At 43.4% G+C, this 24458-nt stretch overlaps 1 protein-coding gene across 1 annotated transcript in view; it reads right to left on the minus strand.

Annotated features, from left to right (window-relative positions):
• The window catches only part of hibadhb (3-hydroxyisobutyrate dehydrogenase b), a 112521-nt gene extending 88272 nt beyond the window's left edge, over positions 1–24249 (minus strand). The window contains exons 1-3 of the mRNA XM_055659902.1: positions 24094–24249; positions 12400–12560; positions 9844–9953 (exon numbers count right to left, since the gene is read on the minus strand). Coding sequence (XP_055515877.1) covers positions 9844–9953; positions 12400–12560; positions 24094–24163 — 341 coding nt within the window. The 5' untranslated portion in view covers positions 24164–24249. The remainder of the gene's footprint in view (positions 1–9843; positions 9954–12399; positions 12561–24093) is intronic.
• Positions 24250–24458: the final 209 nt, after the last annotated feature.

Raw genomic sequence — 24458 nt, forward strand, 5'->3', positions numbered from 1 at the left:
ATGATCCACATCTTCGTTACACATTCTTTCTGAATGAAGAATGGGTTATGAACAAAAGAGGTAGTTGTACAGTATAATGCTAAAACAGTTACTTACTGTCAAAATAGTAAAATAGTAATTACGCCAAGCTTTTAAGATGGAACGAAGCAATATTTTGCACATTTTTTCAGTCAAAATGCTACCACAAAAATCATAAATAAAATGACATACAATTTGCAACATTGGTGGCCATTTGACCCATTGCTCTGGCAAATCATTTAAAAAAAAGAATTAATTGTTTCTGCCTCCACGGTACTTCTAGCCAAGTTCCAGAAGCCCATCAACCGCAAGATGGAAAAAAAATCCTAATTTTCTCTCCAATTCTTCTGCAATTATTATAAATTTATATCCTTGGTATTTTTTTTATCTATCAGAGAAGGGAAATAGATTATTCCTGTTTGTTATTATGTAGGTCCTCACAATTTTATAAACCTCAAATGAGGCTCCCCAACCTACCTGATCTGATGCAAACAATTCAAGCCACCCAATCTTTCCTTGTGGATAAAACTGTCCAATACTGGCAACATAGTCATAAATCTCCTTTGCATCCCCTCTACCACAATCAATAGAGTGACATGAACTATACACAATACTGAAGCTGTGACCTAACAATTCTAACGTGATTGCATTTCTTATAGTTTATGCCTCAGCTAAAGGAAAGTATCTCATATGTCAAAATCGTTGGTGAAATCCAAGCACATCAAAATACACTGTGACTTCACTCTGTCTGTAGGCTATGAAACTAGATGCAGAATACAGAGATAAACCCAAACCAAGGCACTGGGCATATGCTGCTGAGGGATGGAGTGAACATACTCCATTATAAAAGTTGGATTCTCTCTCATTCCAGAATTAGTTGTCACTCAAGGTCTATTCCAAAAAGACAACAATCATTGATTAACTTACCAAAGCAAAATGCATGAACATAGTCCAATTCTCCTACATTACCAGAGATCTGCAGTCTTGAAAAATAATAAAGTGTCCAGTACCCAGGATACCAGCCTTTGCATTTCATTTCCGTCTCCCTTCCCAATTGCTGCTTGAACTAATAATCACCATTTGCAACAGCAACAAGGAATATTAAATAGAGCCACATTTTGCACTAAAGCCATTATCTTCCTACCATGGAGATTATACAAGCGGCTATCATTTGTTTATGTGTATTGAGAACATTAAGAGTTTGCTTAAGTGAAACCAAATTAAAGTTTTTTTGATCGAGTATGGGGTCAAAAAACTAAACATGGTGTTAATGGGCATCAAGGAGAAAAAAAATCCTATGATTGGATTGGTTTATTGTCAAATACACCAAAGGTACAATGAAACGTCATCTATCCAAGTTCTCCAGAGCTGCTGCCTGACACACTGAGTTACTGCAGCACGTGAAGTGCGTTGTGAACAATGAAATTCCTTATTCACATAAAACTGAAGGGTACGCGGTCATGACACAGTAAACATAACAAAGGCAAAAAATGGTGCACAGATTTTATTGCAATCTGAAGTAGTATAAAATAAACAACATAAATATTGTGCAATATTGTACAACGGATTAACCACATGAAGTGGTTCAGATTTCTGGATTTTCTCCCCATTGAGAATAGTCCACGCCAGGGGTCTTCAAACTATCGCCCGAGGGCCATATCCAACCCAGCCTACGAGAATTTATCCGGCCCGCAGCAAGCTCTTAACATGTTCCATACGGCGGGTTATTTAGCGGGAACTTACACGTCATTTTGCCGTAAGCTATCAAGTTGAGGGTTTGCGTGCAGCTGCCGACAGGTTACCATTAGTTGTGCGTGACTAATACCCAGGGGTGCAGTGCTTCTCCGGCACCTCTGTAAAATAAAAAAGCCAAAACAGCGGGGAATTGTAACTAGCGGGTGTGTGGTCAGGGTAACTGGGTTAAAAGAGGGGGAAGGGGAAGAAGACCCATCACTACTGAGGTTCCCTGTAGGAGGGGAGGAACACTAGGACCCAGCAGAGTCAGACCACGTGCTGTCTGCATCATGGAGATTGTGGGCCTGGTGCTGAGCCTGGAACTCTGATGAGGTGACGGTTCTGGCCCACTGGTTGCCTGAGGAGAGGCGAGGGTCGGCGGAGTTGCTGGTGGAAGCCCGTGGGGGGGCTAGAGGTGAAATGCGGTCGGCGGGGGTAGCATCGGTGGCCCCGGGAAGTCAGTGAAGGTCAGCGACAGCGGCCTGTGAGTGAGTGGGTGAGTTAGTAAGTAAGTGATTGGGTGAATGTGTGGGTGAGTTGAGTGGGTGAGTGAGTGGGTGAGTTGAGTGGGTGGGTGAGTGGGTGAGTGAGTGAATGGGTGAGTTGAATGAGTGGGTGAGTGAGTGGGTGGGTGAGTGTGAGTGAGTGAGTGAGTGAGTGAGTGAGTGGGTGAGTGGGTGAGTGGGTGGGTGAGTGGGTGGGTGATTGAGTGAGTGAGTGAGTGAGATGAGTGAGTGAGTGGGTGAGTGAGTGTGAGTGAGTGAGTGAGTGGGTGGGTGAGTGAGTGAGTGAGTGGGTGATGAGTCAGTGAGTGGGTGGGTGATGAGTGGGTGATGAGTGAGTGAGTGAGTGAGTGAGTGGGTGGGTGAGTGATGAGTGAGTGGGTACGTGAGTGAGTACCCAGGGGTGAGTGCTGAGTGGGGCACCTCTGAGTGAGTGAGTGAAAAAAGGTGAGTGAGTGGGTGAGTGAGTGGGTGGTGAGTGAGTGGGTGTGTGTGAGTGGGTGGGTGGTTGAGTGAGTGGGAAGGTGAAGAGTGACCCATGATGAGTGAGTGAGTGGGTGAGTGAGTGTGAGTGAGTGAATGAGAGTGGGTGAGTGTGACGGCGAGTGTCTGAGAGTGTGAGTGGGTGGGTGAGTGTGAGTGAGTGGGTGGTGAGATGAGTGGTGGGTGAGTGCTGAGTGAGTGTGAGTGAGTGAGTGGGTGAGTGAGTGGGTGGTGGGTGGTGTGATGAGTGAGTGAGTGTGTGAGTGGGTGAGTGAGTGAGTGAGTGAGTGTGAGTGAGGGGGTGAGTGTGTGTGAGTGAGTGAGTGAGTGAGTGAGTGAGTGAGTGAGTGAGTGAGTGGGTGGGTGAGTGTGAGTGAGTGGGAAGTGAGTGATGGGTGAGTGATGAGTGGGTGGAGTGTGAGTGAGTGGTGTGAGTGGGTGGGTGAGTGAGTGGGTGGGTTAGTGAGTGAGTGAGTGAGTGAGTGGGTGAGTGAGTGGGTGGGTGGGTTGGTGAGTGGGTGGGTGGGTGGGTGTGTGAGTGAGTGGGTGGGTGAGTGAGTGATTGTGTGAGGGTGTGGGTGAGTGAGTGAGTGAGTGAGTGAGTGAGTGGGTGAGTGAGTGGGTGGGTGTGAGTGGGTGGGTGATGAGTGGGTGGGTGATGAGTGGGTGGGTGATGAGTGGGTGGGTGATGAGTGGGTGGGTGATGAGTGGGTGAGTGAGTGGCTACAAGTTTTGTTTTGAATTTCTTCCATTTGTTTTACTTAAGTTCTTTTTTGAGTTCATTAAAATTATCAAACTGACATTTCTTTATTTTTTCATACAGCCTGCAAATATGTGCCAAATACATAATGTAGCCTTCATGCTAGAAAGTTTGGAGGCCCCTGGTTTACGCCTTTATTCCAACTACCATAATGCATGACTCCACACTTTGCTGCACTATATTCCATCGGCCACTTCTCTACCCACTCTCCCAACCTGTCCAAGTCCTTCTGCAGTCCCTACTTTCTCTACACTACCTGCCCCTCCATCTATTTTCACATAATCCACAAACTTGACCACAAAGCCTTCCAAATCCAAATCATTAATATACAACGCGAGGAGCGGCCCCTGCACCAAGCCCTGCGGAACTCCGCTAGTCACTGGCAGCCAACCAGAAAAAGCCCCCTTTATTCCTACTCTTTGCCTTCTGCCATCCAGCCAACCTGCTATCCATGCTGGTACCTGCACTTTGATACCATGGACTGGAAACATCGTCTCCCCGGACAGTTCCCAAGAGGGCATACCTGTTTTCATTAGGCACAGCCACCTGGGTCTCCTGCACTCCACGGTTACCACCCTTTCTCTCAGTCACACACCTTAGTTCTTCCCGTATCCTCGGCGCGACTACCTCACTGTAGGTCCTGTCCAGGAAACTCCTGCTTCGGAACAGTCAGCATTGCTTTGATTGCAGCATGTAAGCTTTTAAGAACTTGATTGAGATTTTTGAGGTGGTGACAATGATGTTGCCCACATTGATTTTAGTAAGGCATTTGATAAAATTGTTCATTGTAAGCTGATGGAGAAGATTAAAATGCATGGGATGTAAGGTCACTTGGTCGTTTGGATTCTGAACTGGGTTAGTTAATGACAATAATCTCTAACAGCATTGATAAAAAAGGAATCTTGGGGTCGAGGGTCATGGCTCCCTGAAAGTGGCAATTCAAAAAGAGTGTTAAAGTGGGCATATGGTTTCATTTAAGATGGTTTTAGATAGACACATGGATATGCAGGAAATGGAGGGATAATGGATCCTGTGCAGACAGAGATTACTTTAACTTGGCACAGACATTGTGGGTCGATGGGCAAGGTCCTGTGCTGTATTATTCTACTGGACTAAGTGGGACCCGTTGGTCCCATGTTCACACGGGAAGGCTGGTCCCCCAATACAATATTCCACCTCTACACCAATTCCAATATTGGTGGCCAGTGGGGGGGCTTTCTGGTGTGCTGGTATGGGTTCTTGGGGTGGCTGCTCAGTCCCTCAAGCCTGATGTGCTGGCAGCTCACTCACGGCTGGTGGGCTGGCAGTTGACATGGCTATTCCTTGAAATTCCATTTCAAGCAGGGTGCAAGGCCACCAAATTCGAATCCATGTTCCTACCATTTCAAGCAGGGTGCAAGGCCACCAAATTCAAGTGCAGTTTCATGCCACTTCAAGCTGGACCCAAGAACAGTTTCATACCACTTTCAGCAGGGTGCAAGGCCACCAAATTCAGTGCAGTTTCATACCACTTCAAGCAGGATGCAAGGTCACCAAATTCAAATGCAGCTTCATACCATTTCATGCAGGGTGAAACCACTATAAAACCACACAAAACACCAAACCCACAATTCAGTAGACATTCAGTGGGTTAAGTTGATTCACAGCTCAGACCGTCATGACCTCTCCCTCCCCCATAATGCAGAGACTGAGCCACACCCACACTTCTGGGTTTTATAACCCCTCCCCCTCACACCGGAAAAGGTGTGGCTTTCAGGGTGTGATTGACAGGAGAGAGATTCTCAACATTTTTTTAAACACTAATAACACTTTTATTTTTCATTGATGAGAATAATTCTCTGCACCTGCTCAGCGGAGGGGGGGACTGAGTAAGGTGGCCAAAAATCACAGCCGTAAGTGGTAGCGTTTTATCTAAAATCAATATACAGTGCAAACAGGAAGTAAGTGCATTTGCAGTAGTGCCTTTTAACTTTAAGCCAAAGCACCCAAGCTGCCATTTGCAGTAAGTAGTGCCTTTCAACTTCAAGCCAAAGCACCCAAGCTACCATTTGCAGTAAGTAGTGCCGTTCAACTTCATGCCACCATTTGCAGTAAGTAGTGCCTTTCAACTGCAAGCCAAAGAACCCAAGCCACCATTTGCAGTAAATAGTGCAACTTCAAGCCAAAGCACCCAAGCCACCATTTGCAGTAAGTAGTGCAACTTCAAGCTAAAGCACCCAAGCCACCATTTGCAGTAAGTAGTGCCTTTCAACCTCAAGCCAAAGCACCCAAGCCACAATTTGCAGTAAGTAGTACCTTTCAACTTCAAGCAAAGCACCCAAGCCACCATTTACAGTAAGTAGTGCCTTTCAACTTCAAGCCAAAGTACCCAAGCCACCATTTGCAGTAAATAGTGCAACTTCAAGCCAAAGCACCCAAGCCACCATTTGCAGTAAGTAGTGCCTTTCAACTTCAAGCAAAGCACCCAAGCCACCATTTGCAGTGTAGTGCCTTTCAACTTCAAGCAAAGCACCCAAGCCACCATTTGCAGTAAAGAGTGCCTTTCAACTTCAAGCCAAATCAACCAAGCCATCATTTGCAGTAAGTAGTGCCTTTCAACCTCAAGCCAAAGCACCCAAGCCACCATTTGCAGTGCCTTTCAACTTCAAGGCAAAGCACCCAAGCAACCATTTGCAGTAAGTAGTGCCTTTCAACTTCAAGGCAAAGCACCCAAGCCACCATTTGCAGTAAGATGTGCCTTTCAACTTCAAGCCAAATCAACCAATCCATCATTTGCAGTAAGTAATGCCTATCAACTTCAAGCCAAAGCACCCGCCACCATTTACAGTAAGTAGTGCCTTTGAACTTCAAGGCAAAGCACCCCAAAGCTCCGCCACCATTTGCAATAAGTAATGCTTTTCAACTTCAAGCCAAATCAACCAATCCATCATTTGCAGTAAGTAGTGCCTATCAACTTCAAGCCAAAGCACCCAAGCCACCATTTACAGTAAGTAGTGCCTTTGAACTTCAAGCAAAGCACCCGCCACCATTTGCAATAAGTAATGCTTTTCAACTTCAAGCCAAAGCATCCAAGCCACCATTTGCAGTAAGTAGTGCCTTTCAACTTCAAGCCACAATTTGCAGTAAGTAGTGCCTTTCAACTTCAAGGCACAATTTGCAGTGCCTTTCAACTTCAAGCCAAAGCACCCAAGCCACCATTTGCAGTAAAAAGTGCCTTTCAAATTCAAGCCAAATCACCCAAGCCACCAATTGCAGTAAGTAGTGGCTTTCAATTTCCAAAGCACCCAAGCCACCATTTGCAGTAAGTAGTGCCTTTCAATTTCAAGCAAAGCACCCAAGCCACCATTTTCAGTAAGTAGTGCCTTTCAACTTCAAGCCAAAGCTCCCAAGCCTCCATTTGCAGTAAGTAGTGCCTTTTAACTTTAAACCAAAGCTCCCAAGCTACCATTTGCAGTATGTAGTGCCTTTCAACTTCAAGCCAAAGCACCCAAACAACCATTTGCAGGCAGTGTATAGTTGTGTAGACATTTGTTCAGTGTTATTCAGAGCTCAGAGAGATGTGACCCTTGGCTTTATCCATCTTGCAGAGACTGAGTGAGGCGCACCACTTCCTGGTTTTATAGTCCCTCCCCCTCCCTCCAGCAGGGGCAGCAGAGAGAATGGTGAATTTAAAAAAAACATTATTATCTCTCTGATTTGTCATCGATGGGAAAAAACCGACGCACCCGTAAGGCGGAGGGGGGCTCTGAGCGAGGTGGCCAAAAATGACGGCTGTAGGTGGCGGCGTTCTGTCGGAAATCGCAGCACAGTGGGCCAAAACGGTCAAGATCAGAGATTTAGTAATATAGATAATGCCTAAATCATGCTGTCATGCTGTTCAAAATAAAGTGCAGGGGTTTAAAAATGTGCACCACCAAATGTAGGAACAGCTTTTCCCACTACATTATCAGGCTTCTGAACAGTCCTACCATAAGCTGGGGTACTGTCAGATTCATCGCCACCCCATTGTGGACATTGGCCTTTGTCTATGGCACTGGTGCGCTGCAATGCTGAGAACGATTTTCTGCACTATGTATCTCCTTGTCCTTACCTATAGTACAGATTTGACGATTGTATCTTTATACAGTATTATCTGATCTGACTGGATAGCATACAAAGCAGATTTTCACTGTGCCTCTGTGCACATAACAATAATAAACCTATATAAATTATTCCTCGTCCTTAGGTTTGCTGATTTTGGCTCAATTTATATTTCTCATCCTTAGGTCTAATATTGAACTGGCCACAGTTGAACCACCTTCCTGTTTTTTTGCACCAGACCAAAAAGAACATCCATGCACTGCTTAAATGTCTGCCATGGGTGTCCCATAAATTACATCCATCCTCCAAGTCCCTTATATAATTAGATGAGGACATTGTCAGATTTCCAGAGAGTGGTGAATCTCTGGAACATCAAGTGAGGCCAGTTCATGGCCTTAGAGGTAGTTAGATGTGGCCCTTGTGGCTAAGGGGATCAGGGGGTATGGAGAGAAGGCAGGTGCGGGATACTGAGTTGGATGATCAGTCATGATCATATTGAATGGCGGTGCAGGCTCAAAGGGCTGAATGGCCTACTCCTGCACCTAATTTCTATGTTTCTATGTCTATGTCAGCTATATCGTATTTTATCTCAAAGAAGAATTCTAACATATCATGGTCCCTCCTTCTCAAGGCATCTGGCAAGATATCACTTGATAATTAACCTTTGTCAGTACACAAAACACATTTTAGTATGACCTGTTCTCCAGTCGATTCCTCAATATGCTGGTCCAAAAAACCTGTATGAACGCACTCAGGAATTTCTCCTCCATGTTATTATTATTATGAATTAAGTTAGCCCAATCTCTGTACAGCTTAAAGTCACCCATGATTATAGGTGGTATTGGTACTAGCTAATTACTGACACGTATACCGAGATAGAGTGAACAGTTTTTGTTTGCGTGCTATCCAGTCAAATCACGATACTCGAGTATGATCAAATCATACGCAAGTACAACTCGTTGTGCAAAGAGAAAAACGTTTCAGAGTGCAGAATATAGTGTTACAGCATTAAAGTTACAAAGTCCAAGGTCTGCCATGAGGTATATTAGAAGATCGGGACTACACCCAGGTTTATGCAAGGATCATTCAATAGAATGAATGCAGTGGGAAAGAAGCTGTTCCTGGATCTGTTGGTATCTGTTTTCAAGCTTTTGCATCTTCTGCCAGCAGAAGAGGGAATGACCGGGATGAAAATGATCCTTGATTATGTTGGCTGCTTTCCCAAGACAGTGATGGAAAGGGGCTGGTCTGTGTAATAGACTGGGCTACATCCACAAATCTCTGCAATTTCTTGTGGTATTTGGAAGAGCTGTCGCCACACCATGGATGGAGTTACGTCCTTATTACACATACCTCTAATGTCCTGCTATCTCCAACATAACCACTATTATTTGGACTCAGTCTATGTTCCACTTGCATTTCCAACCCTTTGATATTTCTTAGCTCTGTCTATGTTGATGCAACACCAGAGCCAATATATTTTCCCACTATTGTGTTAATCTCCTCTTCGTCCAAAAATACCAACCTATTTCATTTTCCTCTTTACTTGTCCTTCCTAAATATTGAATTCCCCCTGAATGTTCACTTCCAATATTTAGTTCATGACAGCCATGGTTTGTAATTCCAATATTACACTCATTTGCACTAATTTGTGCTAGTAATTCATCCATAAGCTATAACCATGCAAAGATTTCAGGCGTGTCTACTTAACATTGTTGATGATTTTGCACTTTGTCCCGTTTGTTTTATGTCGTTAATTTTTCTAATATCCACTTTTCATTTTCCTTTCCCTATTTTTCTTTCCTTTTCCTATGTCTCCCCAGCACTCTGTCACTTCAGTTTAAACCCTCCCTAAAAGAACAAGGTTGGTAGAAAATCAATCCTGGTGTAACATGTCCTGCGGGTGCTAGTCAAAATTTCTTCAGAGCTGGCTCCTTTCCCTTAGAAATTTGAATCTCATTTGTAACCATATCTCTGGCTACATTTATCTGACAAAAATGTTTTTCTACTTCTCTTACTCGAACACAGAACTAGTAGATCATGCTCAGATTACGATCTTTGAGGTCCTATATTTTAACTTCCGAATAACCTACATCGAGCTTGTGGGACTTCGTCCATCTTTTTGAACTTATATAATTACTATTGTAACAAATAACAACTGGCTTTATACCATTCCCCTCAGAATGTCCAAGCACATGATTTGCAAAAATTTGGTATGTAAAAATAAACAAGTTTCCTTATTATTTTTAACATTCAAATACCTACTTCAAAATGCCATTGACACCAGTAAACACTTCAATCACATTTGGACTTGATGGTAACATGGTTATAACTCGATCAGCTCGTTCAGCCACTTCAACAGGAGAGTCCACGATCTATGAAATAAAAGTACACAAAAATTATTCGATAATGCATCTGGGCATAGCAGGTCAGGTAGTGACAATTTTAAAATACACATATTAGCCTTTAATTTCCAATCCAAGCTAACTGGTCTTTTAATTATTTTAACTGTGAGATTTATCCCACCTTTTATGGGAGATTTAATAATAATTTTAGAAGCTATTTGATAAACAACAATGACTACACCATCAACCATCTCCATTACTTTATCAAAAAGCACTTGGGTCCTTGCTTTATTTGCAGAAGCCTAAGAGTATAAAATTAAGGACTACAAGATTATTAGTGTAAACTCAATTGAAATAGTGAGATCATTTCTAGGCACCACACTTTTGGGAAGGATGTCTCAAAATAGATGTCAGGATTGCTATCATTTACAGAGAATGAGTTTGGTTGTCTTCAGAGTAGATAAAGTTATTGGAGATCAAAAAACACAAAAAATACCAAAGATCTGAAATGAAATCAGAAAATGGAAAAACTCGGGAGGTCAGGCAGCATCCATGGAATGAGAAATAGTTAACATCAGGTCTAAGATCCATTGTGAGTACTGAGAAAGAGAGGAAATCAGTTTGTTTTCAGTAGCATAGGTGGAGAAGGGATGGATGGAACAAAGGCAATATTTCTGATAGAAGCAAGACCAAATCTGTTAATGTAGCAGTCAGAATCAGATTATGCTACCTTATCCAGCCAATGTGCTGCTAAGAACAAGGCTAAGTGACATGTTCAATATGCCAAACGATGCCAAAAGAAAAGGGAAGAAAAGCTTTTATTAAAGTTGCAGGCGTTTTGACAGTAGTTTGAAAAAGGTTTATATTGGCAAGAAGGGCTAGCAATCAAAAGACTTGCAAGGAATCAAACTAAAATGAGGATGGATACTTTTGAGTACTGTATTCTGATCCGGAATACATTGGCTGAAAGGATATGTGAAGTATAGTCAAGTGCAAGTTTCAAAACTGAATTGTATAACTACTAGATGTAAAAAGGTTTAGGAAGGAATTGCAGATGCACCAAAGATAGACAAAATGCTGGAATAACTCAGCGGGACATGCAGCATCTCTGGATAGAAGGAATGGGTAACGTTTCGGGTCGAGACCCTTCTTCAGACATCAGAAGAAGGGTCTCGACCCGAAACATCACCCATTCCTTCTGTGTGAAAAGGTTTACTTGGCTATGGTGGGTTGACGGAGAAACAGATATGAGAGGAATTAATTCTTTTTGAAAGCCACTAAAACGCAAAGAACAGGTTGTCTCTATGATGTACGATTCTTTACAAAACAGCACGTTGCTGTGATGGTTGTCACATCAGGTTAGGTCACTCGTTCCTATCGAAGATGCAGTACTGATATGTACTTTTCCTGAAACAGGGCATCAGAAGTCTAGCATCCATGGAGTCAAGGGAAGAGGATAAAGAGACAATTTCTCAAATATTAACGTAAAAAATAATAATGTTCCCTTACAGTTTTCAACAGCATGATTACGAAAATAGTCAGTCTTCAACCTGAAATATTTATTAAAGCCGCTTCTCTTTCCACAGATCTGACCTGACCGGCCACCAAGTCTTTCAAGCATTTTCTGGTTTTATTTCAGATTTCAAGCATCTGCAGTTTTGTTTTGATAACACAGGTTGTCTCTATTTATATTCTATGGAATATGCCAAATCTGATAAGAGCACATGCCTTTCTTACTTCTTTCTTTTTCTTTTGGAAAATATAGAGCATAGAACAGTACAGAATAGGGCCATGATGATTGTGACAGTAATAATGCCAAATTAGACTAATCCCATTTTGGTACCGATTACTCCTTGTGCGAAAAAAGTCTCAACAAATCTAATTTAAGCATTTCCCTCTAATCTTGAAGCTACGTCCTTTAGTATTGACATTTCCATTCTGCGAAAAAGATTTAGGATAGCTATTCCATCTATTTATAATTTTCTCTTACATTTGAGCTCCCAAAGTGATATACCTCACACTTGTTTGATTAAAACAGTGAATCAAAATTCAAAGTGCCATATAACATTTTCCACACTGTGCAGTACATTCAATACAAATCCCTGTGAGATACTCCCTGGCATCACATGTATATCTTCCCTCGCTCTGAAGCAATGATCCCAGTCCATTTCTAACATTTGACCCACAATGAATGTTAAATTCTTAGGAATACCCTTCAATATCTCATGTTACTTTCTAATCTTTTGGCATTAACAGCATGTGCATTTATTCCTTTAAGATAAGGCTAGGGAACAGAGGAGGAACACATAGATCTGTCTACACAACTCTTAGTATCCCCTTCAGAAATGCACCCTGGCCTGGTTGCGACAACAGCAATGGTAACAATTGATTCTTCATGTGGAACCAAGTCAGAAAACAAAGGATTAAAGTGATTCACTTTCCAATTGTCACAATAAACAATTAAGAAGCAATTTACCTGTGCTCCTAAATCCTGTATTGCTTTGCACGATTCTGGGAAGACATCAGTAGCAATAATGGGGTAGCCATGCTTTATGAGATTCTGTGCCATTGGATTACCCATGTTACCCAGTCCAACAAATCCCACTGTTGCTTTAGAGGCCATCGATCTGGAAGATACTAGTAGCCCAATGATTTTTTAATAATGGCATTGTTCATATTTACCCAGTTTGCATTCAAATTATACAAGATAATTCTATAATGATATAAACAAGTTTGATAATGGCTTTGCTAATATAGTATTATTTTTTGTAAGTCATACAAATCAGATGGCATGAGATGATATTTTGCTTATCACATGAGACAAATTCAATTAATTCAACTTAATAACTCATTTTCAACTTGCTCTGTTTGTTTCTTCATTCACATTCCCAAGTGACGCATTCACATCCCCAACTTTTCCAAGATATTCAATCAACTATAGTTAAATGTCCTTCCAAAATTGCAATCGCATACAATTGCGATTACATATTTTGTACAATTGTCAACATATAATGTGCAAATATAACTGTACCAAACAGCAATAAAAACTTATATCTAGACAATTAGTACAGTTCATATCAAATAATGTAACCCGCGAGCCCTAGGAGCCTGTAGTATGGTTTCATGCTGTTATCAAAGTTAGAGCCCATACTACAGGCCAAAGTCCCATAGACATAGGAAATTGCCTTGCCGACGAGGCAGCTAAGAAATCTTCTAGGAGTTACCAAATTGTTCTGCCCCACATGATGAGGCAGACTAAAAAATCTACTAGGAATAAGTCTCCCTTGAAAATAGGAATGCCAACCATCCAGGAAGTGCTTCAAATACAGGAGGGCGCTCCTACACAGGTAAAACAGCTGTGGCAGGACCAGGGTTGTGTGTACAATCCTGTTACTAGCTTATGGGTTACGCCTGCCGGACAGACTTGCATGTCTGACAAGCTTGCGTTGTGGGTTATTGAATGTGTACACTTCAATATGAATTTGTGGGTTATTGAATGTGTAACTCATTGTGGGGCTAAGGCCGTAAGTGATATGCTTCTAGAGACCTGGTGGCATCCAAAACTTCTGGATTTGTCCCAGCAAATCAGCCACTGATGTCTGATTTGCCAGCAGCATAATCAGGTAAGGGCTTGCCCTGTGAACCAGGTAAGAGCCCTTTACCAGCAGGTCCCTTTGAGACCTTGCAAATGGACTACATTGAGTTGAAAAGATGCCAGTGTTATAAGTATGTTCTTGTAATTGTCAATGTTTTCAGTAAATGGATTGAAGCATATCGGACCACTGATAATAAGGCCTCTACCATTGTAAAAATATTGTCACACGAAATCATACCGCGATTCGGTGTTCCTGCGCGTTTAAGTTCAGATAATGGTCCTCATTTTATTGCTGCTGTAAACAAAGAAATTACTGATATGTCAACAGCTCCATTGTGCGTATCGACCTCAGGCCACCGGATTGGTGGAATGGTCAAATCAGACTTTGAAAACCAAATTAGCAAAATTAGTGTCATAGACTGGCTCAACATGGTTAAAACTGCTTCCTGTAGCTCTTTTTCAGAATACGGACCACTCCTTCTGGTATGGCATGAATAACGCCTGCGGAAATCATATATGGTCGACCTTTATGGACGCCATGGAATGACCATGCCCCCGCAGCGGTCCATTTCCACCAGATGACTGAGGAAATTACATCCTATGTATTAACTTTAACCCGTGCTTTGCGAACTTCTCATTCACAGGTCAGGGCTGCATATGGTGAGGTGCCAGCGCTCAAAGTTCCATCTAATATTGAGCCAGGTTGCTATGTGCTGGTCAGGAACTGGACGCGTAAGCACTTGGACCCACGTTGGGATGGTCCCTTCCAGGTCATCCTCACCACTCCGACAGCTGCCAAGGTCGAGGGTCGTGCTGCATGGGTTCATCTGCACCACTGCAAATTGATTGGGGAGCCCAATCAAAAGGGGGGGAGAAGAGTAATTTTATTTTCAACTCAGAGTTTTTTAGTTTTTACATTTCTGCTTTGCTTGGGAGTTGTAGCCTTATAAGTTTAGTTTTGAATCTTAATAAGTTTAGTTTTGAATCCTTATTTTGCTATATGGTTAAGAATATGCGACTGATGGACTGACTGACTGACTGAAGGACGTTTAAATTGAGTGAATAGTTGTTTAAGCTAATTGTAAGAAATTAGCTTTTTGTGAGCCTTTGCACATTCCAGATAAATTAAAATGAGGCGATTCATCCTGCTATGCATCCTGATGCTACTACAGATGGAGGGAAATGAAGGGAAAATTTGACAATGTGTCCCGGGACAAACAAGCAGAGTCTTTCACCTCTGCAAAGGAGATGTGGTACAGTGCAATAGCCTGGACGCCTTTGGATCCTGGAACGTCGCCAAGATTGACAATTGCAATGGGATACTGCGTCAGCCCGATCGGCAGGTAGACTTAGATAACCGACACCTGTGGAAATTACTCTGTTGGTTTCAGGAGTGCAAATTTGACTTTTTCTGCAGACGGAATCCTTTGGAAGACAACTTGGCAAAGAAACATGTGTATGATGGACTTTGCTATTGAGAAGCATTAGAGGTCTACCCTTGTTTACAGGAGAAAGAACATGAGAAAAAACAAGGGAAAAGCGGGCATTGGAAGAAACAGACTCTAACATGTTTATACAAGCCCATAATGAACTATTTGGTAAAGGACAAATTGTGTGTTGGTGGTAGCGGTGTGGAATGAGCTTCCAGTGGAAGTGGTGTCGGCAGGTTCGTTGGAATCATTTAAAAATAAATTGGATAGGCATATGGATGAGAAGGGAATGGAGGGTTATGGTACGAGTTCAGGCAGGTGGGACTAAGGGAAAAAAGTTGTTCGGCACGGACTTGTAGCGCCGAGATGGCCTGTTTCCGTGCTGTAATTGTTATATGGTTATATGGTGTTACCTTGCTATGAAATCAGTTAGTAGCCTATTTGCAGTGTCTCCAGAGTGCGGGAGGACTGAACGGTTAGTAAGGTGTCAAGGTGAGAAGTCAGTTCCAGTCAAAACTGTCACCAACTGTTTGCCACTACTTCGCGACAATAAGCATTCATACCCAGGCCGTCACAACTCTTCGAGTACCAGAGTAGAACCACTAATGCCGTGTAACTTTACCCCTAACACCGACAACAGACAATACGGAAGATGCTTCACTAACCAGGGATAGGGGTGCATAGTTGTTGACGTCCCTTCCAACATTACGTGCATAGTACGAACCCCGCGACAACCTAGTTGCAACAGCACAGCTAAGGGCATCCAATGCACCATTCCCAAAGGATGCGTCCCAGTCTCTGCAGGGTTGCAGCTGCTTTGTGGGTTGGGCCAATGGAACCCATCAAACTGTAGGATTCTATCACTTGCCCATCCCAAGTTACAGCAATTGGATTTCGAGCAATTGGATGGACTGGGCAAAGGGTGGAGAGCTGATTAATACACGCAGGAACTGTCATGCGTCCCTATACACCGAGGAAGGGTACTAACTCTTTTTCAATGGCAAAGGGACCAATGTGCTAAAACTTCCTTTTCCAAAGAACATAGCCGTCGGTACTATTGTCCCCAACACCCTTCCCTGCCCAGAGAGTTGGTCCTGACAAAACCAAAGGACTCTGCGCAGGGCAGTTTCTGCTGAATTCTGTGCCAATTGGAGAAACCCAACTACCATGGGAGCAACTGGGTGGGATGCTGCGGGATGGGGAGTACTAAGCCTGCTTACTTTCGGAGGTGTAGGGGGAGGGTTGGCTGCCAAAAATCGAAACTATATGATTTGTGGACTAACCATTTTGGGAAATGCCACTACTGGAGCCCTGGAAGCAATAAAAACCCAACTATCAGAAATGCGTCTGTTCTCTTTACAGAATAGATATGCCTTAGACTATCTGTTGGCCCATGAGGGAGGGACATGTGCTATTGTAAAATAAAAATGGTATGATGGGAGTTAAGGATAGAACTAGTAATATCACCAAACATCAAGAAGACATTACTACCCTGCCCGATGGAATGAAGGAGGGTGTTGGATGGGGAGACTGGGGTTTTGGGGGATTATATAATTGGATCATCAGCATGACCATATATGCAGCAATAGCGATCGTGTGTTTGTTTGTGGGAATTGCTATTGTTAAATGTATTATCGCCAGACTAATGACAGCCTTGGGTAATCTGGAAACTGGTGAGAAGATCTTATTGCAGCACCTAGAAGAAGACATTCCGATGTTGGAGTCCGATGAAAGTAGAGAACGTGTGAACCAGCAGGTAGAGAAGGAAATGTTGGAGGAGGAATGTAATAGATTTAATAATGTGGAGAAGGAGGAATGGTATTAAGTCCAGAATAGTTAAGCACCATAAGGGCTAGGGTAGAAAGCACAGCAGAGGAGTAGGGAACAGCATTGGTGTCAACAAGCCAGCCTGCCGACCTACGTGGTCTGGGTTTTGGGGGCTATAAAACATCTCGAGGTTAGGAATAAACTTGGATGACTAATAAGCCGATGCTGATGAATTTCTGCTGTGTTATTATCCTATTAGTGGTCATGATATGACCAGAGGGAATGAGGAAATATTATATAATAGAACCGCTCGGATAGTGACTTTTATATAAGCTAGGTAATTTGCAAGAGAAAAGCTTAAGGTTTTCAGAAACACACGTCTTCTAAAGAAATAAAATACAAGGAAACACATACAGGGAACAGATGAATCAAAACATAGAAACGCTAATCTGAACCTGCATAGCTTAGTTTATTGCTTTGAGGCAATTATAACACTGGAGGAAATTGTATTTGATATGATTTTGTGTTGTAGAATGGATTACTGAATAGGGGGCCTCTTCTAAGGCCAGAGGTCATCTGCTCTTTCTCTATGGCACATTTTTGAGCTCTGATGTGACATAAAGATGAAGAGTTATGGCCGGCTATGCTGAGTTCGAGACAGACTTCGTTGTCTCTGCAATGCATTTCGTTGTCTCTGTACTGTACACTGACAATGACAATTAAAATTGAATCTGAATCTGAATCTGAGACTTCAAGGCTGAACTATAATAGACTGTAGTTAGCTCTGGCTATGTTAAATTATAATGAGATAAGGGATAGGATGTGTGTGAAGGGGAGTACAGGTGCACAACCTTTTATCCGAAAGCCTTGGGACCAGACACTTGTCGGATTTCGGACATTTTCGGATTTCCGAATGGACGATTTTTAGCGTAGATTAGGTAGGGAGCGCGGGCGGCTTGAAAAGTTTGGAGCGACTGCCTCCTCCCCGGAGACCGGGGAATCATTGTAAATCATTGCATACATGTTAGTCAGTTAGTTTGGAGGGATTTTATGTGGTGGTGGTGGTGGGGGAAACTTTAATTCTTAGTCCCCTACCTGGTTGGCGACTCCCAACATCGCGGAGCTGGGGGCTCCGTCCGGCCGCGGGCGGCGCCAGTTGGAGCTCCGACCCCGGCAACTCTACCCCTGGCTGCGAGACGCCCGCAGCCCCAGCTCCGCGAATGTTGGGAGAAGGCGGCCTCCGCGCCCTGGAGCTTACCGCACAGTGACCCGGTAAGGCATTGCCCGCTTCCATCCCAGCGTTGCGACGCCGCCGACTCCCAACATTTGCGGAGCTGCGGTGGGGGGCGTCCGGCCGCGGGCGGCGCTGGATTTGGAGCGCCTCACAGCCAGGGGTAGAGTTGCCGGGGTCGGAGCTACAACCGGGGCCGCCCGCAGCCCCAGCTGGGAGTTGGCGGCCACAGCGCTGCGGAGCTTACTGCACGGCGACCCGGTAAGGCATTGACCGCTCCCCGTCTCTCCGACCAGGTAGGGGACTAAGAATTAAAGTTTACCCCTTCAACCCCCCCTTCACATAAAAGCCCTCCAAACTAACTGACTAACATTTAAGCAATGATTTACAGATGTTTAAGTGTCTCCCCGGTCTCCGGGGAGGAGGCAGCCGCTACAGTAGTACAGACCTGGGTTGACCGTGGGTCGTTTCGGGTCAAGTTTGGCGCCAAACGCGAGCTTTGGTGTGCAGACGACATCCTGGAAAAAATGGCCGGTTTTCGGAGTTTTTCGGTTTCCGGAACACCGGATAAAAGGTTGTGCACCTGTAGTTGCTTGGAAAGGAAAAGAATCAGATTGATGGATTTGTGATCTTCCTTCTGTTTATAGAAAGTCGAAGAAGCAGATGTAATTCTGATGTAATGGTCTGAGCTGTGAATCTACCTTTGTTCTGTAATATTTGTAAAAGGCCTTGCAGATGAGATTGGAAATCCAGCTTCCAGATGGCAGGAAAAGGGGCTGCAAATTAGAATGAAGCTGTATCCTAACACAAAACACATACCATCAATTATTGACAGAATTACAACCCATGTATACTTGGAGTTGGGAGGTGTGTGGGTTTGAATTTAACTTACAAACTGTGTAATTCGGCAAACTCATATAATTATTTTTAATACGTAGGTAATAGTATTTTAAACTGTGTAAAATTGTAGTGAAACCAGTTATGAAATGCATTGTGTCTTAGTAGGACTGTAAACATTAAGCTTTGTTTAGATTTATAGAAATATCTTTCTTCTTGGTATGGAAAGTGTGTATGACTTCAATCAATCAATCATTCAGTTTTATTCAGTTTTATAAGTGAAATGAATTTGCCAGCAGCGGTACAATGAGAAAGAACACACAAAAACACAATAAAATTTTAAAACAAACATCCACCACAGCATTCATCACTGTGGTGGAAGGCACAAAATTTGGCCAGTCCTCCTCCATTTTCCCCCATGGTCAGGACCTCAACCCTCCGCAGTCGCCGCTGCGGCTGTCCAGATGATAAAAGTCAAGGTAAGTCCTGAATCAGTGCCTTCCCCACCGGAGACCGCGGCTTCAGATTGGTTTAGACCGCAGGCCAGCGGTCAGTGATTTAGTGTTCGCGCCGCAGGCAGAAGCACCGCAGACTGCAGGGCCGGCAGTCGAAGTCGAAGCTCCCCTCCAGGGATCCCCAGCGAGGAACCCCGCTCCCTGGTAAGTCCATGCCGCGCCCGTGGTAAAAGTAGGCCGCGGGCCGGCAGTCGGAGTGGAAGCTTCTTCCTCTCCCGGGTCCCCAACGTGAGATCCCGGGCTGTAGACGCCAGCTGGAGCTGTGCAGATCGCGGCTTCAGGCTGCCGGCTGCCCCGGTCCAGCGAAACGGAGCGCTCCCCTCCAACGTGCCCCAGCGAGGGCTCGCCCGCTCCATGCCAAGAGTCCGCGCTGCGCCCGCCGCTGTGATCATTGTATTATACATGTATCTTATATTTTGAGGAGTGGTCTTTGGTAATTGAGCCTACTGGGGTTTTGCTGTGTTGAAATAAAATAATTCTAATCAGTTAAACCACAGGCAAACGAAAGTTGTAAAATGAGGCGAGAGATTGGGGGGGGGGATCATGTGACTGCTGTTGTAAATCACCAAAGGACTCAGATGATTGGTTACCAGTTTGTCATTCCCTCTGTATCTGAAATGTCTAATACCTATATGATTTTGTATCAAAGCTACTCTTCTCTGGATCCGCCCCAGAGCGTTGGCTCTGTGTTGGAAGGAAGAATCGATTTCAACAGCTACAAGCGTTTGAGTCAAGTTGACTTTAGATTGACAAAATAACTCAGTTTAACAGTAACATTAAAAGTTATAAAATATATAATACAATGTTCTGCTGGAGTTCACTTTAATTCTGAACTCTGCCAAAACTAAATTATGCACTTTAGTTCTTTGTCATAAATACAATGCATCAGATAACTGGTTTATTTCTTTAAAACAAAACATTGGATAACAAACAAGCTGTAAAGCCCAATACATGATATATATTATTCTTCATGCACCAACTAGCATGTATGTAATGATATTCATAACCTCAAGAGCTTTCCATTAAATAACCTACGATTTTATAGTATTAAAAATAAAAGCTACAATACATTAATATGTCTCAAACAAACTCGTTAAAGATGTACATTGCGATCTATTAACTTTGTTATAAGATATCATATTGCAAATAAATTTGAAGAGCTCGTCTAAAGTGATCTACATACTTTTGAGTGTTACCTATTAATCGATGAAAATTATCCTTGGAGGCCAAGCGCATCATGTGCCTGTGGTCTTTATCTTGCCTGTCTCAAGCAACTGCTGCCATTTCCAATTACATAGAAACATAGCAATTAGGTGCAGGAGTAGGCCATTCGGCCCTTCGAGCCTGCACCGCCATTCAATATGATCATGGCTGATCATCCAACTCAGTATCCTGTACCTACCTTCTCTCCATACCCCCTGATCCCTTTTGCCACAAGGGCCACATCTAACTCCCTCTTAAATATAGCCAATTAACTGGTCTCAAGTACCTTCTGTGGCAGAGAATTCCACAGATTCACCACTCTCTGTGTGAAACATGTTTTCCTTATCACGGTCCTAAAAGATTTCCCCCTTATCCTTAAACTGTGACCCCTTGTTCTGGAATTCCCCAACTTCGGGAACAATCTTCCTGCATCTAGCCTGTCCAACCCCTTAAGAATTTTGTAAGTTTCTATAAGATCCCCCCTCAATCTTCTAAATTCTAGCGAGTACAGGCCGAGTCTATCCAGTCTTCCTTCATATGAAAGTCCTGCCATCCCAGGAATCAGTCTGATGAACCTTCTCTGTACTCCCTCTATGGCAAGAATGTCTTTCCTCAGATTAGGAGACCAAAACTGTATGCAATACTCGAGGTGTGGTCTCACCAAGACCCTGTACAACTGCAGTAGAACCTCCCTGCTCCTATACTCAAATCCTTTTGCTATGAATGCTAACATACCATTCGCTTTCTTCACTGCCTGCTGCACCTGCATGCCTACTTTCAATGACTGGTGTACCATGACACCCAGGTCTCGTTGCATCTCCCCCTTTCCTAATCGGCCACCATTCAGAAAATAGTCTACTTTCCTGTTTTTGCCACCAAAGTGGATAACCTCACATTTATCCACATTATAATGCATCTGCCATGCATTTGCCCACTCACCCAGCCTATCCAAGTCACCTTGCAGCATCCTAGCATCCTCCTCACAGCTAACACTGCCCCCCAGCTTCGTGTCACCCGCAAACCTGGATATGTTGCATTCAATTCCCTCGTCCAAATCATTAATATATATTGTAAATAGCTGGGGTCCCAGCACTGAGCCTTGCGGTACCCCACTAGTCACTGCCTGCCATTGTGAAAAGGACCCGTTTACTCCTACTCTTTGCTTCCAGTCTGCCAGCAGTTCTCTATCCACATCAATACTGAACCCCAAATACCGTGTGCTTTAAGTTTGTATACTAATCTCTTATGTGGGACCTTGTTGAAAGCCTTCTGAAAGTCCAGATATAACACATCCACTGGTTCTCCCTTATCCACTCTATTAGTTACATCCTCGAAAAATTCTATAAGATTCGTCAGACATGATTTACCTTTCATAAATCCATTATTCTTCTTTTGCTACAGTCCTCACCCCCCCGAACAACCAGGCCTACGGGAACCCGCCCGGTAGTCCCGACTCACCCCCACTGTCCTTCCCGGAGGCTGCTGGAAAGTCAGGCGGCAAAGCCTGCCTGGGCCGAATGGAGCCACAATGGGAGTGATGAACATTGGTGGCGTTGGGGCCTCGCCGACAGTGGGGTATCGGCAATGGTGAAGCGGCGGTGGTTGCGGCGGCAGCAGCAGCAGTAAAGTCTCACGGCAGTAGGGCCTCAACAGCGGTAAAGCCTCGGAGGCAGTGGTGAAGCCTCGCGGCAGTGTGGCCTTGGCAGCGGTGACTGTATTTGATTTGCATGGTGACAATGCCTGCACTACCTTATCCTTGTTTGCTGTTCCTTTGCAGAGCTATATGCTGTTAAGCAAACAAAACCCTCCTTCACTTAACCAACTCTGTGTATGCACTCTTCAGTATTTCCTATGCAATTTATCTGAATCCACATGTCCAGTGTCCACCAATGACTCTCCTTCCTGCAACATCTGTCCTTCAGCCCCATCCACTTCCTAACACACTACATAATCTTTAATGATATTTAGTGCAATGGCAAAGCCAGCTTCAGTTTTGGTTGATGAAATTCAATTGTGTTTCCCTTACAGATATTCTGTTGATCCTGGGATTACTGGACTCCTGCTCTCAGATTATGATGCTCCTTCCAGTGCTGTGTAAGAGACAGGGACACTAGATCCCAATACATTGGTATGCTCTGGTGTGCAGCAGGTCCTCTCCCAGTCCATATGCACTCTCAGAATGGCTTTGACAACCAGCTAGGTCTCTATCCCAGCCTACTAGCTGTTAAAGCTGTCACTGAAATTGAATTGTTGCAAATATTTTGACATTTAAAATATTTTAAAATTGAAATCATACAATCAAAATGCTAAATATCCCCAAAATACTTGAATGCATTTAAACTAACTTGTAACAACTAAATAATATTAAAAAGTTCTACTCATTGTCATCCTGCAGTTCTTCCTTCCACTGATTTCAGTGGGTCACCTGGATCATTCCTTCTCTCCCGAGATGCTGCCTGTCCCACTGAGTTACTCCAGCTTTTTGTGTCTAACTTCAGCAGGAAGATTTCTCAGCATCGGAGCCGAGAAGTCCGCAAACATCTGCACTACATATTGGATTTGATAGCAGAGCATAAAATGTCACCCCCATCTTACGTCAGCATTGACCTTCATGAATTTTGTGAAAGAATGTAGGTAATTCTGACAGTAGCTGGTCCCTAAGTAGAAGGAGCGCACCAATAAAAGTACACACAAATGACCAATGTCTCTCGCCAGAGAAACCCAACATGTTTCTGCGGACCAATTGATACTTGGACTTCAACCTGACATGACATTCAAACCCCACACAGTTTGCTTAAATCACACTCACAATACTTCCACTGATTGAGATGTTTAATGACTGAAATTATCATCACTTTGCATTTGTCATCTCCAGATTCAATTTATCCAATGTGTTTATTTTGACCTTCAATTCTCCAGTCAGCAATAACCTAAGGTTGCCAAGAACACAGCCACACACATCCTTCACCATGGTATTTGCAAGCAGTCATTTTGGTGAATGACCAGCATTCAAATTAATCCATAATGAAATAATTATAAAATCTAAATATTTTGAGATTGTCATAAAAAAAAAATCCACAAATCCATTACAAAACAATGCAGTGTTTAACAAGAATTCGTTTTTCTGCTGGAGTCTATTTTTGGCAAACATATAATGCAATTCCATCAAGGGCAAACAGATGCCAAAATAACCCTGATACATTAAATATAAGAGAGCTTGAGTTATTTATCTACGTGTCTCTTTCTACGGTATAAAATTACACACTTTCAGGTCGGATTAGTACTTGAAAAAATACAGCAACTGGTCCATACCAATGTATACATCTGAAACAAGTGTAAGGGATATACAACTATGATCCAACTAAGGGATATCCAATGGTTCTTTAATTTAGACTGAAAAGTCAGTGTTGTGTTGAGTTATTTTGTGTGATTGTTGACATTCGTAACTGCAACAAAATATGTACTGCTTTTAGGTTACGTTGCTTTCCAACTTGCCGGAGGGAACATTACTCAACTAGTCTCTTGCAAAACCTTCAGACTTATCACGGCACCCTCGTTGTTTAATTTGAGCACAATAAGGAGGACTCCTTACCAATACGATGACGAACATAACCATTGTATTTAAGTGGGAAGCTCACTAAGCTCCTTACTAGAGCCGCCATGCTTCAATCTTGTCTTCACGACCTCTGCCTCCTGCAACTCCTTCGGAACCAGCCTATCACAGAGCCAGCGGAAGCTTTGTGCTGAAGCTGAACTGACAGCGGCAGCACCAATGTACAAGTGAAGGGCTCTCACCAATCAGCAACAACATGCACTGGCTGGGACATCCTCCCAGCTCGTAGAAGCTTGACAATTCTAATTCATAATCAATGGTCCAGCATTCGTATAAAATCGGTGCCTTGCAACTGTTTATGCGATGGAATGATTATTTATTCTGTATAAAAATAATTATTTTAT

The sequence above is a fragment of the Leucoraja erinacea genome, chromosome 2 (genome assembly GCF_028641065.1).
Source record: "Leucoraja erinacea ecotype New England chromosome 2, Leri_hhj_1, whole genome shotgun sequence".
NCBI classification, from domain to species: domain Eukaryota; kingdom Metazoa; phylum Chordata; class Chondrichthyes; order Rajiformes; family Rajidae; genus Leucoraja; species Leucoraja erinaceus.